The sequence below is a fragment of the Thunnus albacares genome, chromosome 8, assembly GCF_914725855.1.
Source record: "Thunnus albacares chromosome 8, fThuAlb1.1, whole genome shotgun sequence".
Classification (NCBI taxonomy): domain Eukaryota; kingdom Metazoa; phylum Chordata; class Actinopteri; order Scombriformes; family Scombridae; genus Thunnus; species Thunnus albacares.
The window spans coordinates 23,384,731-23,407,473 of record NC_058113.1 but is presented as its reverse complement, the minus strand read 5'-3'; the positions used below and the strand labels follow the sequence as shown (position 1 = coordinate 23,407,473).

Here is a 22,743-nt window from a genome sequence, read left to right as displayed (position 1 = left end):
CAGGACTCTATCACACAGTGTTATCTTCTCAGACAGGGTCACCAGCCTGCCGTCAACATCCTGCAGGACCTATGGAGGACAGAATGTGTTGGTCACAAGATAGTTTGAGCAGAGAGACATCAGTGAAACATTGGCTGACCTGTTGGACTGGAGGAATACCCTCCTCTTTCTGCTGGACCACTGTTTCTGTTGTACAATCTGTAACTGGTTTACATAAGCACCATTAGAAATACTGAAAATGCAGCAAATGTGCAGAAAATGCGTAAATGTTTTGTTACCTGTGTCCGAGGCCATGACTACAGACATACTTGTCTTGTAAACTCTGCATTTCAATTATTTGCCTTTGTGTTTTTAATCAGGTGCAAACAGGTGATTCACATTTTCCTAATGAGCAGGTGATTAGGAGGCCTGGCAGGTAACACTGAATAAATAAATATTTGCGTTAGTGGATGTACATCTGTTGGATAGTTAGAAGAAATGTCAGAAGATGCTTTTCCAGATACCATTATATTAATGCCTTTGAGGAGGATTACACCATACCAGAAAACTTATGTATTTACTCTTCTTTTTTTTACTATCATTTTAATTTATTAATTATAATTATTTTTGCAGAACTATAATAATAATAACAAACAGATAAGAAATAGCAAATATCCTATGGTTCATGAGTAATAAAGAAATAGAGAAGAACTAAATTAGAATATAATAAAAAGTTAAATAGTTTGGACAATAAGATAAAATTCAAATTCTTTCTCTCCAAGTCTTTACTGCATTTCATTTTTGACAATCTGAAAGATTTGTCTTTTTTATTATGAATTTTACTTTTATGGACATGAGATTTAACTAAACTGATACAAATATTGGTAAGATATTTAAGTATTTGCTTTGAACTGCTGACACCCAAAAAACAAACAGTATATCTATATATAGAGATTTTTAAAAAATCAAGAGAAATTATACGACGAATATATCTGGAGAGAGCAGGACTATTTCCACCATTAGGTCCAGTGAAATAACAACTATTATTATTGTTTTGCAAATGATGAGACATCTCTGCATTAGTTTGTAATGAAGTCTCATAATAAAGCAAGACTCCTCTCTGTGGATGTTTGAATTAAATGTGCTGCTGGCCCTTGAAGAAAGTGAGCGTCATTGTTTTGGGGCGTAACCCGGAAGACTTTTCTTTACCTCTATCCGGCGACAACATGCGACTTGGTCTGTGAAACGACAAATAAGCTGTTTTACTGACACTGTTGTATGAAGTCCGTCTGTAACCTCGCTGTTCAGTTAATAAAGTCCAGTGGAGCTCACAGTTCAGCAGCGGCTCGTCGACACGAAGCAAAAATGTGTAAAGAGCTCAAAACCAAAGTGCTGCATTTGTCGTCGCCGACCTCCAATGGACCGTCTATCCGGCAGGAGAGCCTCACAGGTCGGTCAATCGCTGCAGAAGCTTCAGGTCATTGTATAGCTTTGAAAATATGTGATGGTTCAAGCTGCTCGGGAAAGATTTATTGAAGATGTTTGTCAGGACGTAACGTAAACATGTTACATGAGTGTTACATCAGATTCCTGCGTTTGCCCACATGTGACTTTAAAGGTGTGTTTATTAAATGAAAGGCTCTGAAGTTCAGAGATTTGAACGGTGCAAATAATGTATAGAGTTTTTTAAAAAGTCAATTAAACCCTGAAAGTATCCAAAAGTATGAGAGAAATGCCGTATGATTTCACAGATTTGCATGTTTTAAAAAAAGTAATTGTGAGAACCAATGTAAAAGGAAAAAAATGACGTATGTCAGTTAATTGGGTGAATTTATGGGAAAGCTGTAATGAGGAATTGACAGCATGAAGCAGACTTAATAAGTTTTTTTAATGTACTGATCAAGTTTGAAAATGTATGTTCAGAAAGACTCATTATGATGTCAGATGGGGTTTGGGTTGTAAAAAGGCTGTTGTTGTTGTAGGCATTAAGCTGCAGCTTCAGCCTACATCTTTCTCAGACTGCATGTGTTCCTGTGGCTTTGTGTTGTGTTGTTTTCAAATGTGCTCTTTGAGTAATCGTTACATTTTTATAGTTTCTTGCCTAATCTATTGCAGACTGAAATATATTTCAAATTTCAAAGGTGAAATCCATACAACTGCAGAATTTAATACTAGTTTAATGATTTTGGACAACCAAGTTAATGTACTTCATACACAGGCAACCAAAGAAGATGGAAATAAGAACCTAATGATGATGATGATGATGATGATGTCATCATCATGTCCTTTTTAGCCTGTGGCATCAGATGGTTTGATGGGTTCAAATGGTGAGAAATATTTTGATCCTAAACTTAAATAAGATATGGCTGTGTAAAATACTTTATGGACTATAAATCTGCAAATGAAGATGATCTATTGACTCACTATGAGCAGTGGCTCCCTGCAGCAGTGACTCTCGTACTTTTTCACGTCAAGAACCCCTAAACTGACACAAATTAGACCACAGACCCTCATCTGATAAGAATTTTGCTTTTTGATGTTTTATTACAGAAAGCATACGAAACCCATAACCAACATAGTCAGTCATACATTCTGTCATTGTGTTACTTATGGATGGAATTAAAGTAAAAAAATAAATTATTCCACTTTTTGCTGGGGGCCCCTCGAACCTCCTCAAGGACCCCTGGGGGTCCTGTGACCCCATTTTGAGAACCACTGCCGTACAGAGTGTTACATCATTGATGCGTTAACATGTAAGCATCAGTTTGATGTGGTGGGTAGGTCAGGTATACTGGTAGTCAATAGAAACTATGTCAATTCACTCACATCATTCTGCAAAGTAACTAGAAGACCAACCACAGTCATTACATGTATTTGATTAAAAAGTAGAGTTATGAAGTAGCACACAATGATATTTAGTGTATATGTAAGTATAATTAAGTATAGTTTTGATGTGCTTGTCCTCAACTTAAATGAGTTTTCAGTGATTTAGTATTGTACCTCTGTAAGTTAGGGGACTCACAAGAAACAGATTTTAAAAATCATTGACACAGTAGAAGTCAAGATGTTCTGATCTTTAGTCTCCAGTATGGGTCAACCTTCAAACACATTGGTTCCTACACTTCCCGTAATACAACCCTATAGCTGTGTTTAAGTTGGATGGCCCATGCCTTTGTAAATACACACGTCTTCTAAACTCCACACACTCTGTTTATAACTCAGGCTTTCTGTTAGAAATGTGTTGACTTGACAAAGCTCCTTTGACTATCACAAGTAAAATCAGTGGAACAGTTCTTGAGAAATAAATGCACTTTGTTACTTTCCACCTCTGTTGGTTTATCTTTTGCAGCCCTTCAATACCCCCAAATCCATCCACAATATTCAACTCAACTGTACAATATTATTAAAAATAGCATACACATGTTTTTACCCTCAGTATTTTGGTATCATTTGCTTCTGTGGATAAATCCCTCCGGATCCTCCCTGTTTTGGAACTGCAGATGCTGCTGAAATCCTGAGTTGCACCGTGAAGGCTCTGAAGGAGGGCCACGTTGTCGCTGTGCCCACAGACACCATCTACGGCCTGGCATGTCTGGCCCAGAACTCTGACGCCATCAGAAAGACGTACGGTATCAAAGGACGAAATGGGCAGAAACCGCTGGCCATCTGTGTGGGAGAAATTCAGGATATCTATAAGTAAGTGTACAGGCTACCAGTATTAGGGGATAACTTTGATCTCAAGTTAAGAAAGAATATTCCACCATTGATCACTCAAACAGTGCAGACATAAACAGCCGTGCATTGAACATGATGGGCTCTTATATCCACTGGAGCTACATCTTGAATGCGGATTGTTTTATAATTTAAAATATCAGTGGTAAATGTGTTTTGGCATCAGTCCCTTTTTGAATAAGTGTTAATGATTTCTTACTGGACTGTCTGTATTGCACTGGAGTCACACATCGAAGATCATCTTCAGATCATCATTCCCCCCCAGCAATTAGACACATTTTTACACTTTGAGTGACTGGCACGGGGATAAACCTACACCTGCTGTCACAGAAATATATATAATGTATATTTTACACTGTATGTTTTTGCAGCCATGTTTGAGTTCTCTGAGTTGTTGCAGGATTTGTGGAAATTATAATACATCACTGACTTAAACAGGAGAGTAAATGCAGACCGATGGATGGTGGTTGCATCATTGTTTTTGTTTCCATGGACAGGTACTGTAAGGTGATGGTGAAGAAGGAGCTGTTGTGTGACCTGCTACCTGGTCCTGTCACTCTGGTGTTTGAAAGGTCTGAAGTACTGAACACAGATTTCAACCCTTTTACTTCAGTAAGTCCACTATTTAAACTGAATACTACTAAAAGTACACACCAGTGAATAAAACTAGACTCGTTCACTTATGACTCACGGAGAAATAATAAGCTATGTATTTTTTTTTTTTAATGAGTCATAAATGAATGTAGAACATCTGTTGTTTACATGTCCTTGTGCCCCTCAGCTCGTAGGCGTCCGTATCCCAGATCATGCCTTCATGAGGCGTCTTTGCCAGATGTGCAGGGAGCCTCTCGCACTTACCAGCGCCAACATCAGCTCACAAACCAGCACTGTGGCCGTAAATGTAAGTGAAAACGTGTGAGAAAGGGACTATTCCCCCCTTTTTTTTAAAAATTATTTGTTTCAGAATCTAAAATCAGATTATGGGGATATTTATCTCCTTTTCAACTTTGTCATCTAAGTTGACAAAAATATATTTTTATATTAAATTTGTACCTAGTGATGGTGTACGTATATTCTCTGTAACACTGCTGTGTTTTTCCTATGAAGGAGTTTAAGGAGCTCTGGCCCAAAGTAGCAGTGGTGGTGGATGGTGGACCAATAGGAGACCAGAGCCGCCTCGGGTCAACAGTGGTCGACCTATCAGTACACGGCAAATATCGCATCATCAGACCTGGCTGGTAAGTTTCACCTCTTACTAAGAGACCGTTAGCTTACACTTGCTGTAGTTATACTTGGCATTTTTTCTCTTTGAATGAAATCAAACTAATAGCCACAAACATATTTATTTGAGCATTAAAACCTTAGCAGAGGAAAACCTAATTCAAGTACAGAACAGAAAGATTATCTAATCCGCAATCTATTTTATTTTTGCACTGAGCAATTAAAAATGTATATTTTTTGCCTTTACACTTTATATCCTGTACAGGTTAATGTCTTAACCCTCCTGTTGTCCTCGGGTCACATTTGACCCGTTTACAAATGTTTTTATATCAGAAATATGGATTTCTTTCATCTAATTGTCTGAAAATCACATGGATGGTTCCATACCACACACTTTGCAAGTAAAAGTAATGATCACTACTTTCATTGAATTTTGGGTGTTTTATTAAAATTTATAGCATCTGTGGACTTTTGTCCTCTCGAGTCAAAATTGACCCGGGAGGACAAAAGTTGCATGGTCGACGGAAAGATAACAGGAGGGTTAAAAAGGATCCACCTGCATCAAGAACCTGTAAGTGTTTTTGGTTTAATGCCGTTCTTTCTACTGGAGGAACAGCATTAGAGCTTCAACAATTAGTCAATGAATCGATTAGTCAATCAACAGACAATTACCACAACTATACCATAATCAATTAATCGCTTTGAGTTATTTTTTAAGAAAAAAATGCTAAAATTCTCTTGTTGTCTCTTGTTCTTAAATGTGAATATTTTTTCTATATTCCTCTATGACAGTAAACTGAATATCTCTGGATTGTGGACTATTGATCGGGAGGTTGGACTTATAGAGACATTGATTCTATCATTTTTCACCATTTTCCGATATTTTAGAGACCAAACAACTAATCGGTTAATTGAGAAAATTATCAACAGATTAATCAATAATGACAATAATGGTTAGTTGCAGCCCTAAACAGCATTATCACAATGTACTTCACTACTACAGTTATTATACACGAGAGGATGAGACACCTGCCGCCCCTTCCATGATTATGAATATCAGAGAAACTAGTGAACAAGATGTAGATATTCTGACCACAGAAAATTACAACACATAGATGTACTTGTGAGTCTGCCACAGATGGGTGCTGACAGTGATAAAAATACCACATGGAGAAGGTTTATTCCTTTGTGTTTGTACTCTACTTTCTGACTCTGAACGTCACATCCCTCCCCTCCAAACCTCCCACGCTTGATCCGAACATAAGTCTGTACATGAAATGAGAATGAGAAATTCTGTTTTTCAGTGCCCTTTCTTCTACGGTTAATGTGCTGCAACATAAATATGGACTGTCAGAGGACTCGGGGAAAGAATGACCTTCGAACTCTCCACACTCCGCAACACGCTGAGACGCACAACCAGCTTCAACCCGGGGCTCCTCCAGGAAAAAAAAAAATTAACTCTTGTTCCGGTTAGTTTTCCCTGGAAATGCTGAATAGTCGAGGTGGGTTTACCTTGAACTCAGGAATGACTTGAGTCTTAAAACGCTCATGGCTGCATTGAGGTCTTGAGACCCTTTTTTTTTTTTCTGCCTTACTGTGATTGCTATCATGGGATTTTGTTGGATTTCTTATTCGACCACATCTTGTTTTTATTCAGTAACATGGAACAAGGTCAGCTATGGTTACAGGATTTTTTTTCTTTTTGCATAAAAACAAAACGTTATACTTTTTCTCATTGTCATACCAATGTGGTTTAAGTGGGAATATAATGGTTTGACTTTCTTATTTAAACTAAATATTTCTATAGGGGTCATTAGCACAGTAGACCAAGCGGATGTACTAAATGTCATCTGCCCACTTGCATGTTAAAAATTGGTCTTTTTTTTTCTCATGTCAACTTAATTGAAAGATTGTACGTCCTCGGCACAGCCAAAATAAATGCCTCAAACTTCTTCATGCATAAGAAACAATTTGAGTTGTTCTGTCATTATTTATTTCTGTCATTAGTGTCTGGATTTCACTTATCATTGATTCTTAATGGAGTGTGAAACCAAAAGTCAGAGTAAGATTCAGAAGTGCCTTTCACATGGAAATCAACCAAAGACATACCAGGAAGCGTACTTTGATTCTTTTAAAAAAAATGACTGACTTAAAGTAGCTTTTACTTTAACAGACAAATTTAATTAAATTAAATACACACAAATCTGTAGAGCAGAGTGTCCTGTCTGGTACATTTTTATTCACAAATCCAAAACAAATGCTGACCATTTCCTTAAAAACACTTAACGTCTAATCTGGTTGATTTTTACAACAGTGAAAGAAGGTAATATGTGCCAAATATGTGAGAGGAGCAGTGCTAACCTACATGCTATAAGCATATATATACTTTGCATTTGATTTTGCTCATCAGTTAATTCCTCTGGTTCCTTCAGGAGGATGTTCTCTGTTGCAGTCTTTTTTATGAGATTGAAAAATCTACCAAATGATATTAAATCCTCTTGAAATATTTTGTATTTGAGATAAAACTCTTAAAGCAATAGTTCGACATTTTAGGAACTAGTAGGTGGATTTCCGGTCTTTATGCTAAACTAAGCTAACATTAGCATCATATTTAATGGACCAACATGATAGTGGTATGGATGTACTCATCCAACTCCTGGCAAGAAAGTTAAGTATTTCCCAAAATGCTGAACTATTCCTTTAATCACGTTGAAGATATGGGATTTTTTGCATGACAGCAGCAACTAAACCTCTCTTCACCTGCTTGCTTAACCTCTACCAATGTCTTTTAAACACCAAACCATCGTTTTATGAAGCCCTACTTCAGTCAGCATTAGTGCCTCATTGTCTTTGAGAGCCTGTTGTAGATGAAAACAAATTTCCAAGTGTCTGGCTATTATGATCAGTTCCATTATTTTAACCGCAGAAAGGGAAATGAGACCATTGAGTTGATGACAAATAGTATGTATGGATATATCAGGCAGTAGTTTCTCAGATGGTGGGAGTGTTTGAGCTAATTGTCCATTAAGTTGCACCAGGTGAACAGGGAGCAGAAACAGGCCTTCAGATCATTTTGAAAGTCTGGGCTGTCGATTGCAGTTGAAGAAAATTCCCCAGCTTAACAACTGAGGGCTGCTTGTACCTGAACCATGACAGACACACCCTCATCTCTGTGTCCTTAAAGTTCACAATGTGTGCACAAATACAGACTTGCAGAAACTGACACATCAAGTCGAGTTAAAAGTAAATGCATCTTATTTTGCACTCACATCTATACTGATCAATCCCTACATTCACTCCCTGTCTCTTTTGTTCTTTGTCTTTCATGTGTACACACACACACACACAAATATCTACTAGAGCTGTTTCAAGTCCTCTCAATGAAAGCTCACATGAGCCAGTGCTCCTTCTCTTTGTTGAATTGCTCTACCCAGCGCCGGGTCAGCTCCAGGTAGTGATCAGGTCCATGTGGCTGATAGTCCAAGTACACACGGGTGACAGTTTTTTTGGGCATCGCCCTCTCTATCTGTGTCCCCTCGTGCCATTCGTTAAACGATGTTATGGTGACAATCTCTGGCCGCACGTTCAGCGCCGCCTGCAGGGCCGTCTCGTAGTAACGGCCATTGACCCGGTTGCGGGTGTTGTGGTTGTTCCACGGCCGGATGCTGGTGTCGATGTAGCCAGGTCCCACGCTGGGGATGAAGATGAGATTGTTGCCGTCACAGAAGGCCTTGATGGCCTTCCAGTTCTGGTGAGAAGAGCCAAATGAGAAGCCGTTGGATGCAAAATAAGTGTACATGCCGTCAAAGCCACCTGCGAGGATGTCATGCTTATGGCGCTCCTCCACAATCAGGGCGATGAAGATGGAGTCATAATCTGAACCACGCACACTGTGGGAGCCAGTAGCAGACAGAAATTCAGACCAGGACTCTGGAGGGGTTAGGTAGGAGTCGTAGATGTAAAATAGAGGAAGACTCTTCCCTGTGCTGGAGGTGAACTTGTAGAAGGCTCCATGGTCACCGTACCTTTAAAGACAGTAACACAGTAAAATAATAACACAGTGAGTTAGTGCTGAAATAATTAGTTGATTAATGTATTTTACAGGAGCTAAAATACAATGGAGTCATTAAAATCAGTTCAAAAGAGTTTATCCCCTGAGGAGCTTTAATGCGATCAACAAGTATCATTGAGATCTGCCTCGAACTGGTTTATTTTCTTGGGAGCAAGAATGTACTCAGTAAGTTTCTTGATAATCTTTTTGATATTTCTTGAGTGAATATTTTTGGCCCGATGGCACCGATAACCATAAGATTCATTCTCTGGGGACCATGAATGTCAAAAGCAAATTTAATGGAAATCCATCTAATAGTTTTTGAGATTCGTTGTCATGGAGCAGCCTCTCTTGGTCAAGTTTTAACCACATGGTGGTGCTTGAGAAAACTATAACTACATCATGGACTATTCATACCACATTTAATGGTAACCTCACTATTAGGTGTCAAGATATGTATCAGAAGTGAAATGATTAGTCAAGTAATCAATTTGTAGGTCGGCAGAAAATTAATCTGCATCTATTTGGATAATCAATTGTTTCCGTCATTTTTCAAGCAAAAATACCAGAAAAATCTCTGATTCCAGCCTCTCTGATGTGAGGATTAGCTGCTTTTCTCTGTTTGATATTATTGTAATCTGAATATCTTTGGGTTGGACTGTTCTGACTGGTCTGACAAAACAAGACATTTGAAAACTGTGACATTTTTCACTATTTTCTGATATTTTATAGACTAAACAATTAAATATGAAAATGAAAATAATTGTTACTTGCAGCACTCGTTAGTGTTGGGTAGACACACCATCAATGGTCATCACTGTCTATTACTATTGGGACAATGAAAATTTGTTTGCTATATCTTTGGGGGTTTTTCTGTTAGTCACACAAAATAAGACATTTAAAGACATAACATTTGTCTCTGGGAAATTATAACAGGCATTTTTCAATATTTTCTGACATTTGTATGGACAAAATGAGTAAGCAATTAATCAAGAATTACTGTTAGTAGCAGCCCTATTGGAAACTGAATACCTTTCGGGGCTTTGGGGTTTTGAGTTTGTCTGTACTTGACAGGTGCTGCTTTTAAGAGTAACCTCAGTACTAAGGTTAGAAAGTAGCTTTTGCTTCAGAGACTCATCTATAAATAACGAAACTGTCTTATATAATCAGATGTGCTTTCTGAAAGTATTTCAGTTTGTAACAACTGTTCTTTAAACTATGCATGAAGTCTTAATGCTTTTCTATTTAAATTGATTCAGTGATGGAGATGTGCAGTCACAGTGCATACCTGTCAATGATATACTTGATGTTGTCATGCACACTCTGGTCATTTCGTCCTCTGTATGGTTGGATGTGAAATGCAACCTAGGAAAATGTGCAGAAAGACACACACACACAACCACACACCTTGTTGGTTTCCATTCATCATTTTACTGTCATTAAAGAAAGATGCCACAGTCAGCACTTATAGATGACCTGAGCATGTATTGAGTTAAAAGCTACAGTCAGTTCCTCAGGGAGACTTCTTATAGAGGGCTGACAAATGCAACAACATGATCCTCTGGTTTCTAGCTAATTAAAGTTTGATCAGTTGTTTACAGGTTTTCTAAAGACCTACAAATAAAAGAGTATAACACCAACGGTGCAGCACAACACTTAACCACTTAAGGAAATCCTTTTGGACACGACATGACTGTAAAGAACCAACCACTGTGTTTCATTTTCATGACAAATTTGTCACACTACACAGGAGCTGTTTTTCATCCTTTGTGGTGTCCCTGTGGAGACTTTTGTAATGCTCAGTTAATGGTTCTGTTAGAAACAGATCTATTTGACACTGATGAGCAAAAGCAGTAGTGGAACAAGGGACCTCAAGTGACACATACACAAAAAGTGCTTAAGTTGAATATTTTACGGCATGGCCAGAGAATTCAGTGACTTTAAATTATGCATGATCAAAGTGAAACACTTTTCTTCTCAAGCAGTGGACACCCAAGGGGAACAATGTGAATGAAAATGGCATTTTAAGATAATGGAGGCCAACAGTAACTAAATGGATGTAAGACATCAACGGCTGAACTGACACAAGGCCGACTTAACCTATGCTGGATGATTCCTGTCTTATCCTTGTGAGTCTTCATTTGGTCCAGTAGTTGGACAAGACTAAGATTCTACAGCCCAGCTAGCAGCTCTGTGCGCTGCACTCAGGCACAGCGGTGCTTTGAGCTAAATGCTAATGTCAGCGTGTTAAAATGCTCACAGTGATGATGCTAACATGCTGATGTTTAGCTGGTATAATGTTTATCATGTTCACCATCTTAATTTAGACTGATAGCCATGCTATCACGTGACACAACAACATTTGCTAATTTAAACTTAGCACAAAATAGCCTTACAGATGAGCCTGATGGGAATGTCTTTAGTTTTTCAATTATTTAGAGATAAATCAAAGTACAGAACAAATTGAAATGTTGATGTGGTGATGCAGTGCTGTACAAAACAATTCATCCTGAGGGGAACATCAAAGTCATTAGGATTTATCCTCTGGGCACAATGAATGTCTGTACAAAATTGTATCCATCCAATAGTTGTCAAGATGTTTCAGTCTGGAGTGGTTAATCGCCCAACATACAGATTGACACTGCCATCCATAGAGTGATGCTGCTAGTGTGACTAAAAAGCAGAATACTGAGAGAGGATCCACAAGATTAAAGAACATTTTTCTTTATCTAGCAAGTTTTTTTTTTGTGTTCACTGCATTTTATTTTGTTAAATATATTTTGTAATGGTTTCTCTGTCAGTGCTGTTATGATAGGGAAGTTGTATTGCAGGTAAATGGTTCACACTGAAATTTTTTATGTGGAAACGGGATTGTTGGCAGCACTAAGTGTGTCACTATGACATTGACCGTAAGTGTACTAATGGATTAAAGTGATGTTTGGAATAGGTTATATCTGAGCAAATAGTTTTAATCTGCAGACGTGTAGATAAACTAGTTGGAGGCAAGAAAAGCAGAATCACTTGTGCCTTTAATGGAGATGCTAAGTGCTTTTTATGTGTAAAAAATGTACATTTTAATAGTTTCAGATGCACTTTGCTTGCAAAATATCAATTTGGAGAAAGATAGAGGTACAGCGGATAGAAAAAAGATCCTGGCCAGCTGAGTAAATCATAGCCAGGAATCAGTGTTTATGAAGCTATAACTCTCTGGACCTCTTGTAAAGTAACAGCCCCGCAAAGTGTAATCAAATATCGAACCTATTTTGAAAAAAAATGGTGAGGTATTTAAGGATGTGAAGCCACATAAATATCATCCACAAAGACAAAAAAGCTGTTATGGTCTCCTGTTCACTGCAGCAGAGCGGACGCCACTAGAAAACTCCTTCAGCTCATTTTCCCAAACACACTGGCCCATTACTCTGTGGTAATTTAGAAGTAAATGAGACAGAGACGACGCATTTTAATACCCCATAAACATTGACAGCATGAGCCTCAAACACCCCCAGCATGATTTATGCTGATCAGAGTCAAATTTAGTGCCATGGCCCGCAGAAAGCACAAAGGGACGGATGTGAGCCAACACACAGACCTTTAAAACAATTAGATCAATTTCAACAAAGTTGGGCACATTTCTATATCCAAGACTGTCAGTTTCAGTCTGTTGTCAAAGCCAGTGGACCCACACAACAATGGGTCATGTAAGACTGAATATAGCTACTCAGTGTAGAAACAAGAAAGTGTGGCTGATGCCATCGTTGGGCACCCATGGGTCATATTCCCTTGTGTATGTAGCTACATGGCCTACTTACTGGATAGAACTTTTACAGCCCCTCAGGGTTCAGATTGTTCACAGAGGCAAACTGAGTCATGGGACCCATGATGCACATTTCCCCTCTGCTCCTTCCCTCCTGCACCCAGCTTCTAATCCCCTCCACCCTGTCCCCACCAAACCGCCCCCACCCTCCCCTGGGCAGGAGGACTATTTCAGCTCCTGTTCAAGCTGAGGTCGAGCAGAAACACTGCTGTGATCTGCTCTCCAACTCCGCCAAACGATACATGAGCTGTGTGTGGGTGCTGCTGAAATACTGCTCAACTTATATAATAAAAAGTACATTGCTTTCTCTTGAAGCGTTATCTAAAGAGGGGTCAGTGTGTTTTTAGCTGTGTGGTGTGGGATTGCCTGTAAGATGGAGGTAGGATTTGTATTTTGGTAAGTTCGCTCTGCTCAAAAGAGGTGAATCAAATTTTCATTCACCTCTAAATGATCTTGTGAATATGCACTCATACCAATATGCTAATCATGTCATTAAGTGTATTTCTGTTCTTTGAAGCTCCCTATACCACCATGGATGCTTAACTTCCCTGATTTTGGCATGGCTGCATTACCAACCAGCAAAATGGGAAACTTCCCTGTGGGCCCCAGATTTACACCTTTACAATGACCGGTATCAAAATCTAGTTTTATGACCTTAATTCTTTTAGTCTGTATTAGCACTGAAATGATGAACTGATTAATCAATTAGTTGATAAAGAGAAAATTCATATGCAAGTATTTCGATAATTAATGGTTTTACTTATTTTTCCTCACTTTCCAGCTTCTTATATGTGAGGATTTGATGCTTTTCTTTGTTATATACAATATGATAGAAAACTGAATGACTTTGGCTTTCTTGCTGTCGGGAATTATAAGAAGCATTTTTCGCTCTCACAAGTAATCGATAATGAAAGAGAAATCAGTAGTCGCAGCCCTAGTATAATTTGTTTTCAGAATCTGTTGGTGCATATTGCTAAATATTTGTGGTGGTCAATGAGGTCAACGGCGAATTTTTGCCCAGGGGACCCCCAGTAGCTTCATCCAGCCGTAAATCTTGGAAAAGGTTAATGTTATATTCATGCCCCATTGAGCTGCATTAAACCACAAAGACTGTCATAGTATCTTAGATTGCTCTGTCAAGCAGTAAAGCAAAACAAGACAAGACAGGACAAGAAAGGACAGAGATATCGGATGGAATACAGAGTGCATATTGACAGGTTGTGAGTCTGGGCAGGTCAGTGTGAAGTGTACTATGAATCTCTTTTCTTTCTCTGTATTGTTTGCTCATCCTTTTCAATAATCTAACCATTTTTTCCCTGAAATTATACACTAGACTCTCAAAGGGCCTGCTGATTCCACTTCCAAACTACATTTCTCAGATTAGCTGTTAGCCATGTTGCTACTAAAAGCCGAATGCAGATATGTCTGTTTTCATCTGATACATTTTTGGCTGTTGCCACTGCTCCTGTGGGACCATCTGTCCTCCTTACTCGGGCTTTCCTCTCTCCTTTTAACCTGCCTTTCAGTTGAAAAGAGCAAAGAAACTATTTGAGGTTGTTGCTTTAGAAAATTTGCATTAGAGTTCCAAATGATCAGAGCCAAAGACCTTTACCTTGTCAGCGTTTTTTGCTGAAATTTTGCAAGAAGAAGCAGTCCAAAGATAAATGTCCTTCTGTGCAGAGGGAGTGGGAGGAGTTCATCAAAAACAAGGAGAACTGGAAAGGACGCTTGGAAATACTGCAAGCTATACACAGAATAATTGTATTCTAAAGCTATTCTGCTCTCTGATTGTGATCTTGTAAGTGCTTTCATTAACGATAAGCAGCTCATTCTTATTTCAGTGAGATACTGAAATGTTCAGTTGATTTGTAGAAAGCATGTCACAGTCTGTTTTACCACGCACGCTTCCTCCACGCTTTTTACGAAAATGTCACGCTTGCTGGGTCACTGATGACAACAAAGTGTGGCGTTAAATTCAATCTATTAGCTTTTCTCCTGACAGCATTATGTGTAAAACCTCATCAGCTCAGCGTTGCATGTCTAATCCCGCTGTGCTCATCTTGCCCTCGCAGAGATACATTATTTCTTTGCCTGCAGCCAAACAGCAGAAGAAACAAATGTAATATCAAATCTGACAGGCGGCCCTGACAAACCCACTGCCATCTTGTCAAAGTTGTTTGTGAAGAGGACGAGGCCAGTATGTGTCACATGGCTGCTGGAAAATAAATGATCTTTATCTTCACATCAGCATTCACGAACACCGACAGCCGTGATAATGAATTGTGTCACAATAATAAAACTTTCAATTTGCTTTGTGTTTCACCTTGAGTAGTGTTGTGAATACAACTTGTTTAACTTAAAGGGGACTGACTGATCGTTTTTGGTGTCACACATGTTAAAATATAGGAACATACCTCAATAGGCTCATATAAATACAATTACATTCTTAACATGTTGACTTTGGTGCAGAAATTTGAAGCTTATTTTGGAAGAACTGTTTTTTTTTCCCCACAATTTGTCATATTTGTATCATCTCTCGAATTTAAGGAAGGTGTGCTTCCTTTAAGTAAACTGGGTGGTCTGCTAAGATGACAGCAACTTATGAACTTGGATAGCAGTGCTCCAAAAACATAAAAATATCATAATACTATAGCCTCAGTTTACTGTTTTATTTCCTATGAACATCATATTAACCAAATGAAACTTCACAGTAATGCAGACACTGTTTTTGAGCAGCAAAGGATTTATCTGGTTCCTGCCCTCTATGCATGTAAGCTGGCTTTTTTTTTTCACTTTAGCATGTATTATGTTGAGCAAATGCTGTTGATGCATTATTAAATGGTACCTGCTCTGACACAGGAAAACTCTTACAAGTCTGTCTCTCTTTTATGTCTTTTCAAATTCAGTCATACAGAAAGAAGGATGATTATGGCCTTTGAGCAGCTTTTAAAATGCACATAAACACATGCATACATGATGTATGGCTCTTGCACACTCATTCACAGAAACTTTAAAAGGGAAGTCTGACAAAAAACTTTGTGGAGCTGAAAACTGACTACTATGTCATCAAAGACAGTCTCTCGTTCTTACCGTCCCTTTTTTCCTATATAGGGAGAGCATCTGACATGAATTGTATCACATTACAAGCGAGTGCTCCCTGTAAAACTTTAATAAGCTTTCAATACTGTGACAGGAGGCAGTGGGACCAACATGGACGGCAGTTATTTCCTCCAATGTGCCATTTTCCAACCTAATTGCCAATTGGTCATGTGGCTTTACTCCCCCCATCACCACCTCCACACCGAGCTCATTCAGTCCCCACTGAACAACTAACTGATCCAGCAGCAGCAGCAGCAGAAGCTCTTTGACCCGTTTTTCGCTCTAATGCTGGAGATGTCACTGCAGCTGCAAACATCCAGAGTCAAATCCCTGAGTAGCAGAGGCAGCTTTATAGGAGGCAAATCAGAGAAAGTAGAGCTTCAACAGCTCTCAATCTTACTCTCCTGCGACAAAAGCAAAATGACACTTCTGTGTGTTACACACCACAGCATAATGCCCGGTTTGAGATTACTACCCTGAGTGGTGTTAAGCTCTCTGCTTACCTCTGTGAAGCATCAATAATCCTTTTCTAGCTCTTGTGTCACTGTGCTGTTAATGGAATGAATGGATGGAGAGATAATGGACACACAATCATATTTACCTCAGCCTCATTCACATTCTGGTGACTATTCAGAAATAAAATAATACGTCAAAACATCAATTTAGGCTTTTATTCTTGACCTTGAGGAGTTCAGCAGGCTGGAAGTTTTACCTTATTTTCCATGTCAGTTATAGCCTATAGTAAAAGCCTATATACAGCATTATTGGTGGAAAAGCAACTCTTCAATCAACATTTGTCAACTTAAATTGAATGAATCATAGAAGCGTCAGAATAGATTTGATTCATTGCTCTCTTTCGTAGCTTTGAACTCTTTCCCCTTTTCTGTTTCAGGTCTCACACACACAGACTCAGAAAGTGCTGATGCCTTTGTACCTTGAGGTTGTGTCTATATGCGGCATCCAGCACAGCTGGCACCAAATCCTCAGCGGGTTCCCCATAGTCGTCAGCCAGGCCAGGAGGATACCAGGACAACACCAGAACCCCTGGAGACACACGAGTAACACATGAGTCTGATGATCCAACCTGGACCAAAGATACTGATTAATACCTCTGAGAGCGTCTGCTGAGAGAAAATGTCCAAAATGCATATGACACTGTTATCCTAAGCATTGTTAAAATTATGTATGAATTTCATGCGGATTGTAAGAAATGCTGACAATCCTTGTGGGAGAAACAGGAGCTGAAAAACTTCTGCTTTCATTAATCTACACTGAGTTTTTTTCACACAGTTTTATAGACTCATTTGAGACCGCTGAACGAACACAGTCAGTTGCACTTTTATTGAACACATTGTAAAATTTATGCCCTGGTAATCCATTAGGGTAATTACCATGCTTATTTTTCAAGGCTCAGACAGATGCTGGTGAGGTTTGTGGCTTGTAGATGCTGTATGGAGGAGGGTTGATTGTTTTATCTAAAATTCCCACCTGCCCGTCATGCGTATCCCGCCCATGATTGATGAACATGCACTTGTCATCTTAGAACTATTTATTATGTCTTATTTAGTAGCAATCTCTCTGCGCAGCTCGAGTGTGTGACAGCTCGTAAATTCCAGTGGAGAAAAGCTTGTTCATGCTCTGATGCTGGCTGAGAAATGGCTTCATATCAACCATGGAGGTGCCTGGCACCAGAGATGATCTGAATATGCACTCAGAGCTAATTCATTAAAGTCATGTCCACTTGCTGTGGAGCTGTGGGGGACTATTAGATTACAATACTAAACTATGTCTATGTGTATATTAAGAATATGGCCACTGCTATTTGTTTTATTTACGGGCCTCTGTGAAGTGGCGGGGAATCAGTCATCCGGCCAAGTGGAACTATTCAGAGTTTGGCTGGCTGTGGTGTCTAATTAAATGGATTGTTTTAACTAAGCGTCGTGAGCCAGCTCCTCCATCATCCATCTGTCAAGGCAGTGCAGTTTCAGAGGGACGGATGGTCTGGTCATCATTCTGGATGGTGTACAATAACCTCCTGAGCCGCAGGACAGAAACATCAGGGCCTATCATGTGTAGGGTGCTGAAGGCTGGACACACAGGGGCTGTTACTCGACACCAGGCTGTGGAAGGCGTCTGCTGTCTTTTAGGGAAGCTATACAAGTTTTTGAAAAGACTAAACAACATACTGTAGCCTATAAATATTTGATGAGACAGCAAAAAAAAAAAAAAACCTAACCCTGAAATTCCCAGAATGGTGAGCTGGATGATAATTTAATACCTTACATCTCCTCTTTCGTTTCAGTCTCGCAGCTACAGTGCACCAACTTAACTGTAGATATCCCATAATCATGCACTTTTTTAAAAATGCAATTAACTGCAAACAGCCCCCAAGCTCGTTGGAGATTTCAAAAGTCTATAAAAGGATGTTTTTTGACTTTTTTTAAACTCTTTTTGTCACTTGATTGCTGGTTTTCTGGTTTTTATGTGTCAGTTCTTGTATGCTGGTTATATGGTTGTGTGTCATTAATATTTTGTTCTCAAGACTCTCTTGATCCCAACGAGACAACTTGATTCAATAAAGTTACAAAAATATTACCATCTATTGACTCACAGTGGAATCGTATCATGAGGATGATGTGGACACATTGTGTTTTTAACCTATATTTCTGTTGTTTAAAGTAACGATTTCAACCAAAGTGTGATGAAAAACTTCCAAAATTAGCTACTGAAGTTTTTGTTTTACATTTGTTAACTTTTTTTTAACAATTCCTAGAATTTAACTTACTTTTTCATTTCCAATGTGGTCTTTGGCTAAATTAGCCATATTATGCCTATTAATACATTCAAGTCATTCAACCATATAGTCCAGACCTATGCTGTGTGGAAAAAACATACTGAATTGGACAAGACTCAAAAATTTCCTGCCTAAATTTTGTTATTTTAACTGTCAGGAAATTGGTCTGCTTATAATGTAGAGCTAAGAAGTTGTTCTCCTGATAACTGGGGTTTTCACAGTCATAAACTTTGTCTCTGCAGCAGAAAAAAAGCTCAGCAGCAGATATTTGACGACTTTCAGCTGAGCTTGTAGGGAGCTGTCCACTGAATGTGTGGTGCTGAAAATGTTTTCTGCCCCTGAAGCGAAAAGGAGGCAGCTTCTATCTTAGCTATAAAAGCCGGATGTCTGTGCAGCTGCTGAGCTGAAAAAAACAATATTCAGCTCTTTTTGTCGATCTCTATCCAAGAAAACCACATCTCTAAACTGTACCTGCTGCAGATGCACCGATCTGCTCCATGTGGGATTCCAACACGTCCGGGTCTCTTGAGCTGTACGGGTTAAGTTCGGGGTAGAAACTGGCACCGATGTCCTCGGGTGGCATGTGTCTCCCTCTCGGGTAGCTGGATGCGATTTTAGGGTCCCAGTGTGGAACCAGGATGTGGTCCCAGTGAATGTATTTACCGTCCATATGTGGGCTCCCGTACCAGACGTAGTAAAAAATATGAACATCATAAAATATTGTCCCCTCGGGGCCTGAGTTTGACAAAACTGCTTTGGTGTTGCTGCCAGCCGGGCGGGCTTGACCCAGGGATGTGGTGGTGTCGCGGGACACCGAGCGCCGGTCCATCTTCCCCCCTATCATCGGCAGGAGCTCCAAGCCCGGAGCCAAATCCGAGAAGCCGTCACTAGGCTTCAGGGTCCTCAGTCCCATCATAGTCCCGAATATGAACAGTGTAAAGAGAAACAGAGCTATGCAAGCTTTCCTCCGCAGCCTTGCCATGTTTGGCTGGAGTGGACGGGACCAAGAGCGCAAATAAACCTCTATCTGTCTTGTTTCTGCCTTCTACGCACCGAGAGTTCACCTCAATCTATAAACTACTCTCCAAACTGTCTTGTATGGTACCTACTGATCACACACCTTTCTGAATTCATCACAAAAAAAGTGGCTACATGATTGCAGTTCCAGTCGCAGCAGACTACCTGGCGCAGCTGGATGTGGGATTTTTAACTTTCTTCAGCAGCCTCATGTTTTGCAGTCTTATGAGCTGCGTTGTGAGGTATCGCCGGATGTTCTCATCCAGACGCTTCACTCCACACCCGTCCAGATGCAGGAATGATGCTCTCCGGTGATGTCCGAAGGATTTTCTATTCTCCTAGGTGGGTGGGTTCGTTGGTTGGTCCTTTACACAGTCCGTTTTGGATGTCAAAGAGGCGGGACTCATCTCTGTGTTGCCTGTTAGTGCGCGGCTGCAGATCCTTGCGCAGACATTTTTTTTAAATCATCATATGAATGCTATCTAACCGCAGATCAGCACCAAAATAAAGTTACTCTGATCGCAGCCAATCACAGTCTATGAATCTAATCTCTTACTTCAAGACACATTATCAATTTTCAAGATTTTGTTTTTAAAGTTAGGCTTCAGTGTCTGACTCTCTGACTTGTCCTGCATGGTGAGTTAAAAGTTATAGTGACATCAAGTGGACACCTCATATATCACACAGGCCACTTCAACATGCTGCCTTCAAGTACCGCCGGAAATTATGACACCTGAGAAGTTCTGATATGGGCTTTAATGGATGGAGACCAGAGAGGTTGATAAAGAAGTTTGTCTGAATTGTCGATCATTATTATTATTATTTTAATTATTATTATTATTATTATTATTATTATTATTATTATTATTATTATTATTACAGCCTATGCCTGATAGAAACTGTAAACCTAATTTTCTCTTTGTCTTTCTGATTTTTTAATATATATAAATATTGGCATATTTTCGTTCGAAAGTTAACCTTAGAAAGTTAAGCCATCAGAAACTATTGTCAGGACTCAAAGAAAGAGAGAAAATATGTTCTATTGTTTGCTGTCACCCCGACAAAAGGGGACAAGGCATGCTCTCTTTTGGAAAACAATCAGACGTAGTAAAGGTTACTGGATAAATTTCGGATGTACTGCATGACACAAGCTTGGACGTCAGAAGAAGACGCAGCCTTCTCTGCATCTCTGTCCATTATCTTGTTGCACGTTGGCTTGAATCCAGCAGTGAGATGTAAACGCCTTGGCATCTGGCCAAGACAACGTGAGCCTGCACTTGAGAGGTTCTGACCTCTCCACTGGAAGCGATTGACATGCTGACTCTATATTACATTGTTCCCACGTGGTTTAGTCTGAGACTGACAGGAATGTCCTCGTGCAACGTGGGGTTTAAGTTAGATGATGCTTTGTATAAAATCCGGTTTAACATAAACTTTTTCAGATACAACAAACTTCCACCACCAGTTACAGCAAAATTTGCTGTCCATGGGTATTATAATAAACTATAATACCCAATTTTGTTACGAACAGTCATGTGAATTTTCACCTTTAGAAGTTGCCAAGATTGTGCTCTGAAAGTCTGACCCGAGCTTATAAACGCGACTGGACAACTTAAAGGAGTCAGAGGAGCTGAAATGTCTGTTGCAGCTATAATAATAATAATAATAATAATAATAATAATAATAATAATAATAATAATAATAATAATAAATAATTATTATACCACCTGTCATGACCGCTCTAACTCTTACTAAACACAAAAGTTTAACTCAAACTTTCCTTTTAAAAACTCCTGCTTGTGTAGGGAAAAGCCCCAAAGAGGCTGCACGTGTGCTTCCGCCATATCAAAATCTTACTAATCAAAAACAAATTTTCTAAAATAAACAGATAAACGAATGATTGCAAAGTCCTTAGATAATGAATAACATAAATAAGGGAGGAAAAAACATGGAAATTAATACATCTAATCTATTTGGTGTGTTATGGCTTTGTCCAACTTTAAAACGAGATATTAATGGTTCTTATAGGCATAAATGCTTATTTGAATTCCTCCCCATATATTATATCTTGCAAGTGTAGAGTTAGACTAAATGCTGCGGGTGTACTGTTTTTAATTAATATACTGCCTCTACAGCATATTATTTATAAGAAACTTCTAAAACTTGAAATACCAAAATGTATCATTTCAACGCAGGGTTTGGACAACAGTATTTTCTACTTTTTGGTCAAACTTTGGAAATTTAATGCCGCTAATTATGTGATATTTAAGGCTATAAAACGCGTGTTTTACGGGTCCACAAGGGGTCGTTGTGGTAGTTGTGATGAAGTCACCTCTGAAACCATCAGTTAGACAGAGATGAGACTGCTGCCTTCCTTCCACAGGAAAAAAAAAACTAAAAATTAAACTAAATTTCAGAGTTTTCCATAAATGTAACTGATCAAACTGAAAAAGTAAGTTTAAAAAAATCTTTCTCTCTCACACAGGAAGGCCGACCAATAAGATGACCCATTTCTTCATTTAACAAACAAACAAACACACAAACATAAAAATTAAATAATTAATTGCACTTATCTTGCTGATATCTGTTGGTATAGAATAATCTAAACGAATAATTTCCTCAGGTATATTTTTCTTTATTTTAGGATGACATAGACTCATTACAATAAAATACTTTTACAAACAGTAGCTCGTTCTCATGCTACTTGTTTTTTAAGTCATTATTATTCATTTCGATTCTTCCATTCAATGGGCCAGTGGTTCTCAGACTTTTTCACGTCAAGAACCCCCAAACTACTAGACCACGGACCCCCATCTGATAAGATTTTTGCTTTTAGATGTTTTATTACAGAAAGTGCATGAAACCCACCAAAAATAGTCACACATTCACTCATTGCGTTACTTAAGAATAGAAATACAGTGAAAATAAATTATTCTCCTTTTTTCTTACGAACCCATCAAGGACCCTTGGGGGTCCCCGAACCCCACTTTGAGAACCACTGCATTAGGCTACAAATTAATTACGTTATCTTTTCGT

At 39.0% G+C, this 22,743-nt stretch overlaps 2 protein-coding genes across 2 annotated transcripts; one reads left to right on the top strand and one right to left on the bottom strand.

Moving 5' to 3' along the window:
• Nucleotides 1-469: 469 nt before the first annotated feature.
• Nucleotides 470-6,902, top strand: yrdc (yrdC N(6)-threonylcarbamoyltransferase domain containing). Its single transcript, XM_044358420.1, has 7 exons — nucleotides 470-552; nucleotides 1,140-1,429; nucleotides 3,480-3,675; nucleotides 4,209-4,323; nucleotides 4,493-4,612; nucleotides 4,819-4,949; nucleotides 6,237-6,902. The coding sequence occupies exons 2-7, from the start codon at nucleotides 1,258-1,260 to the stop codon at nucleotides 6,304-6,306; spliced, it is 804 nt and encodes a 267-aa protein (XP_044214355.1). The 5' UTR covers nucleotides 470-552; nucleotides 1,140-1,257; the 3' UTR covers nucleotides 6,307-6,902.
• Nucleotides 6,903-7,617: 715 nt separating this feature from the next.
• On the bottom strand, nucleotides 7,618-20,442 carry LOC122987734 (glycoprotein endo-alpha-1,2-mannosidase-like protein). The gene is made up of 4 exons (XM_044359751.1): nucleotides 19,162-20,442; nucleotides 16,831-16,940; nucleotides 10,272-10,348; nucleotides 7,618-8,957 (listed from the first exon to the last, which is right to left on the bottom strand). Exons 1-4 carry the CDS (start codon nucleotides 19,670-19,672, stop codon nucleotides 8,321-8,323), a joined length of 1,335 nt encoding a protein of 444 aa, XP_044215686.1. The 5' UTR covers nucleotides 19,673-20,442; the 3' UTR covers nucleotides 7,618-8,320.
• Between the last annotated feature and the right edge of the window lie 2,301 nt (nucleotides 20,443-22,743).

Bases quoted from the DNA above. Each gene is read 5' to 3' on its own strand.
- yrdc (XM_044358420.1), top strand. From the start codon at position 1,258: ATGAAGTCCGTCTGTAACCTCGCTGTTCAGTTAATAAAGTCCAGTGGA. The intron at 3,676-4,208 runs GTAAGTGTACAG...TTCCATGGACAG, and splicing joins GAAATTCAGGATATCTATAA to GTACTGTAAGGTGATGGTGA. The intron at 4,324-4,492 runs GTAAGTCCACTA...TGTGCCCCTCAG, and splicing joins ATTTCAACCCTTTTACTTCA to CTCGTAGGCGTCCGTATCCC.
- LOC122987734 (XM_044359751.1), bottom strand. From the start codon at position 19,672: ATGGCAAGGCTGCGGAGGAAAGCTTGCATAGCTCTGTTTCTCTTTACA. The intron at 16,941-19,161 runs GTACAGTTTAGA...GTGTGTCTCCAG, and splicing joins GATCGGTGCATCTGCAGCAG to GGGTTCTGGTGTTGTCCTGG. The intron at 10,349-16,830 runs GTACAAAGGCAT...ACATTTTCCTAG, and splicing joins CATATAGACACAACCTCAAG to GTTGCATTTCACATCCAACC.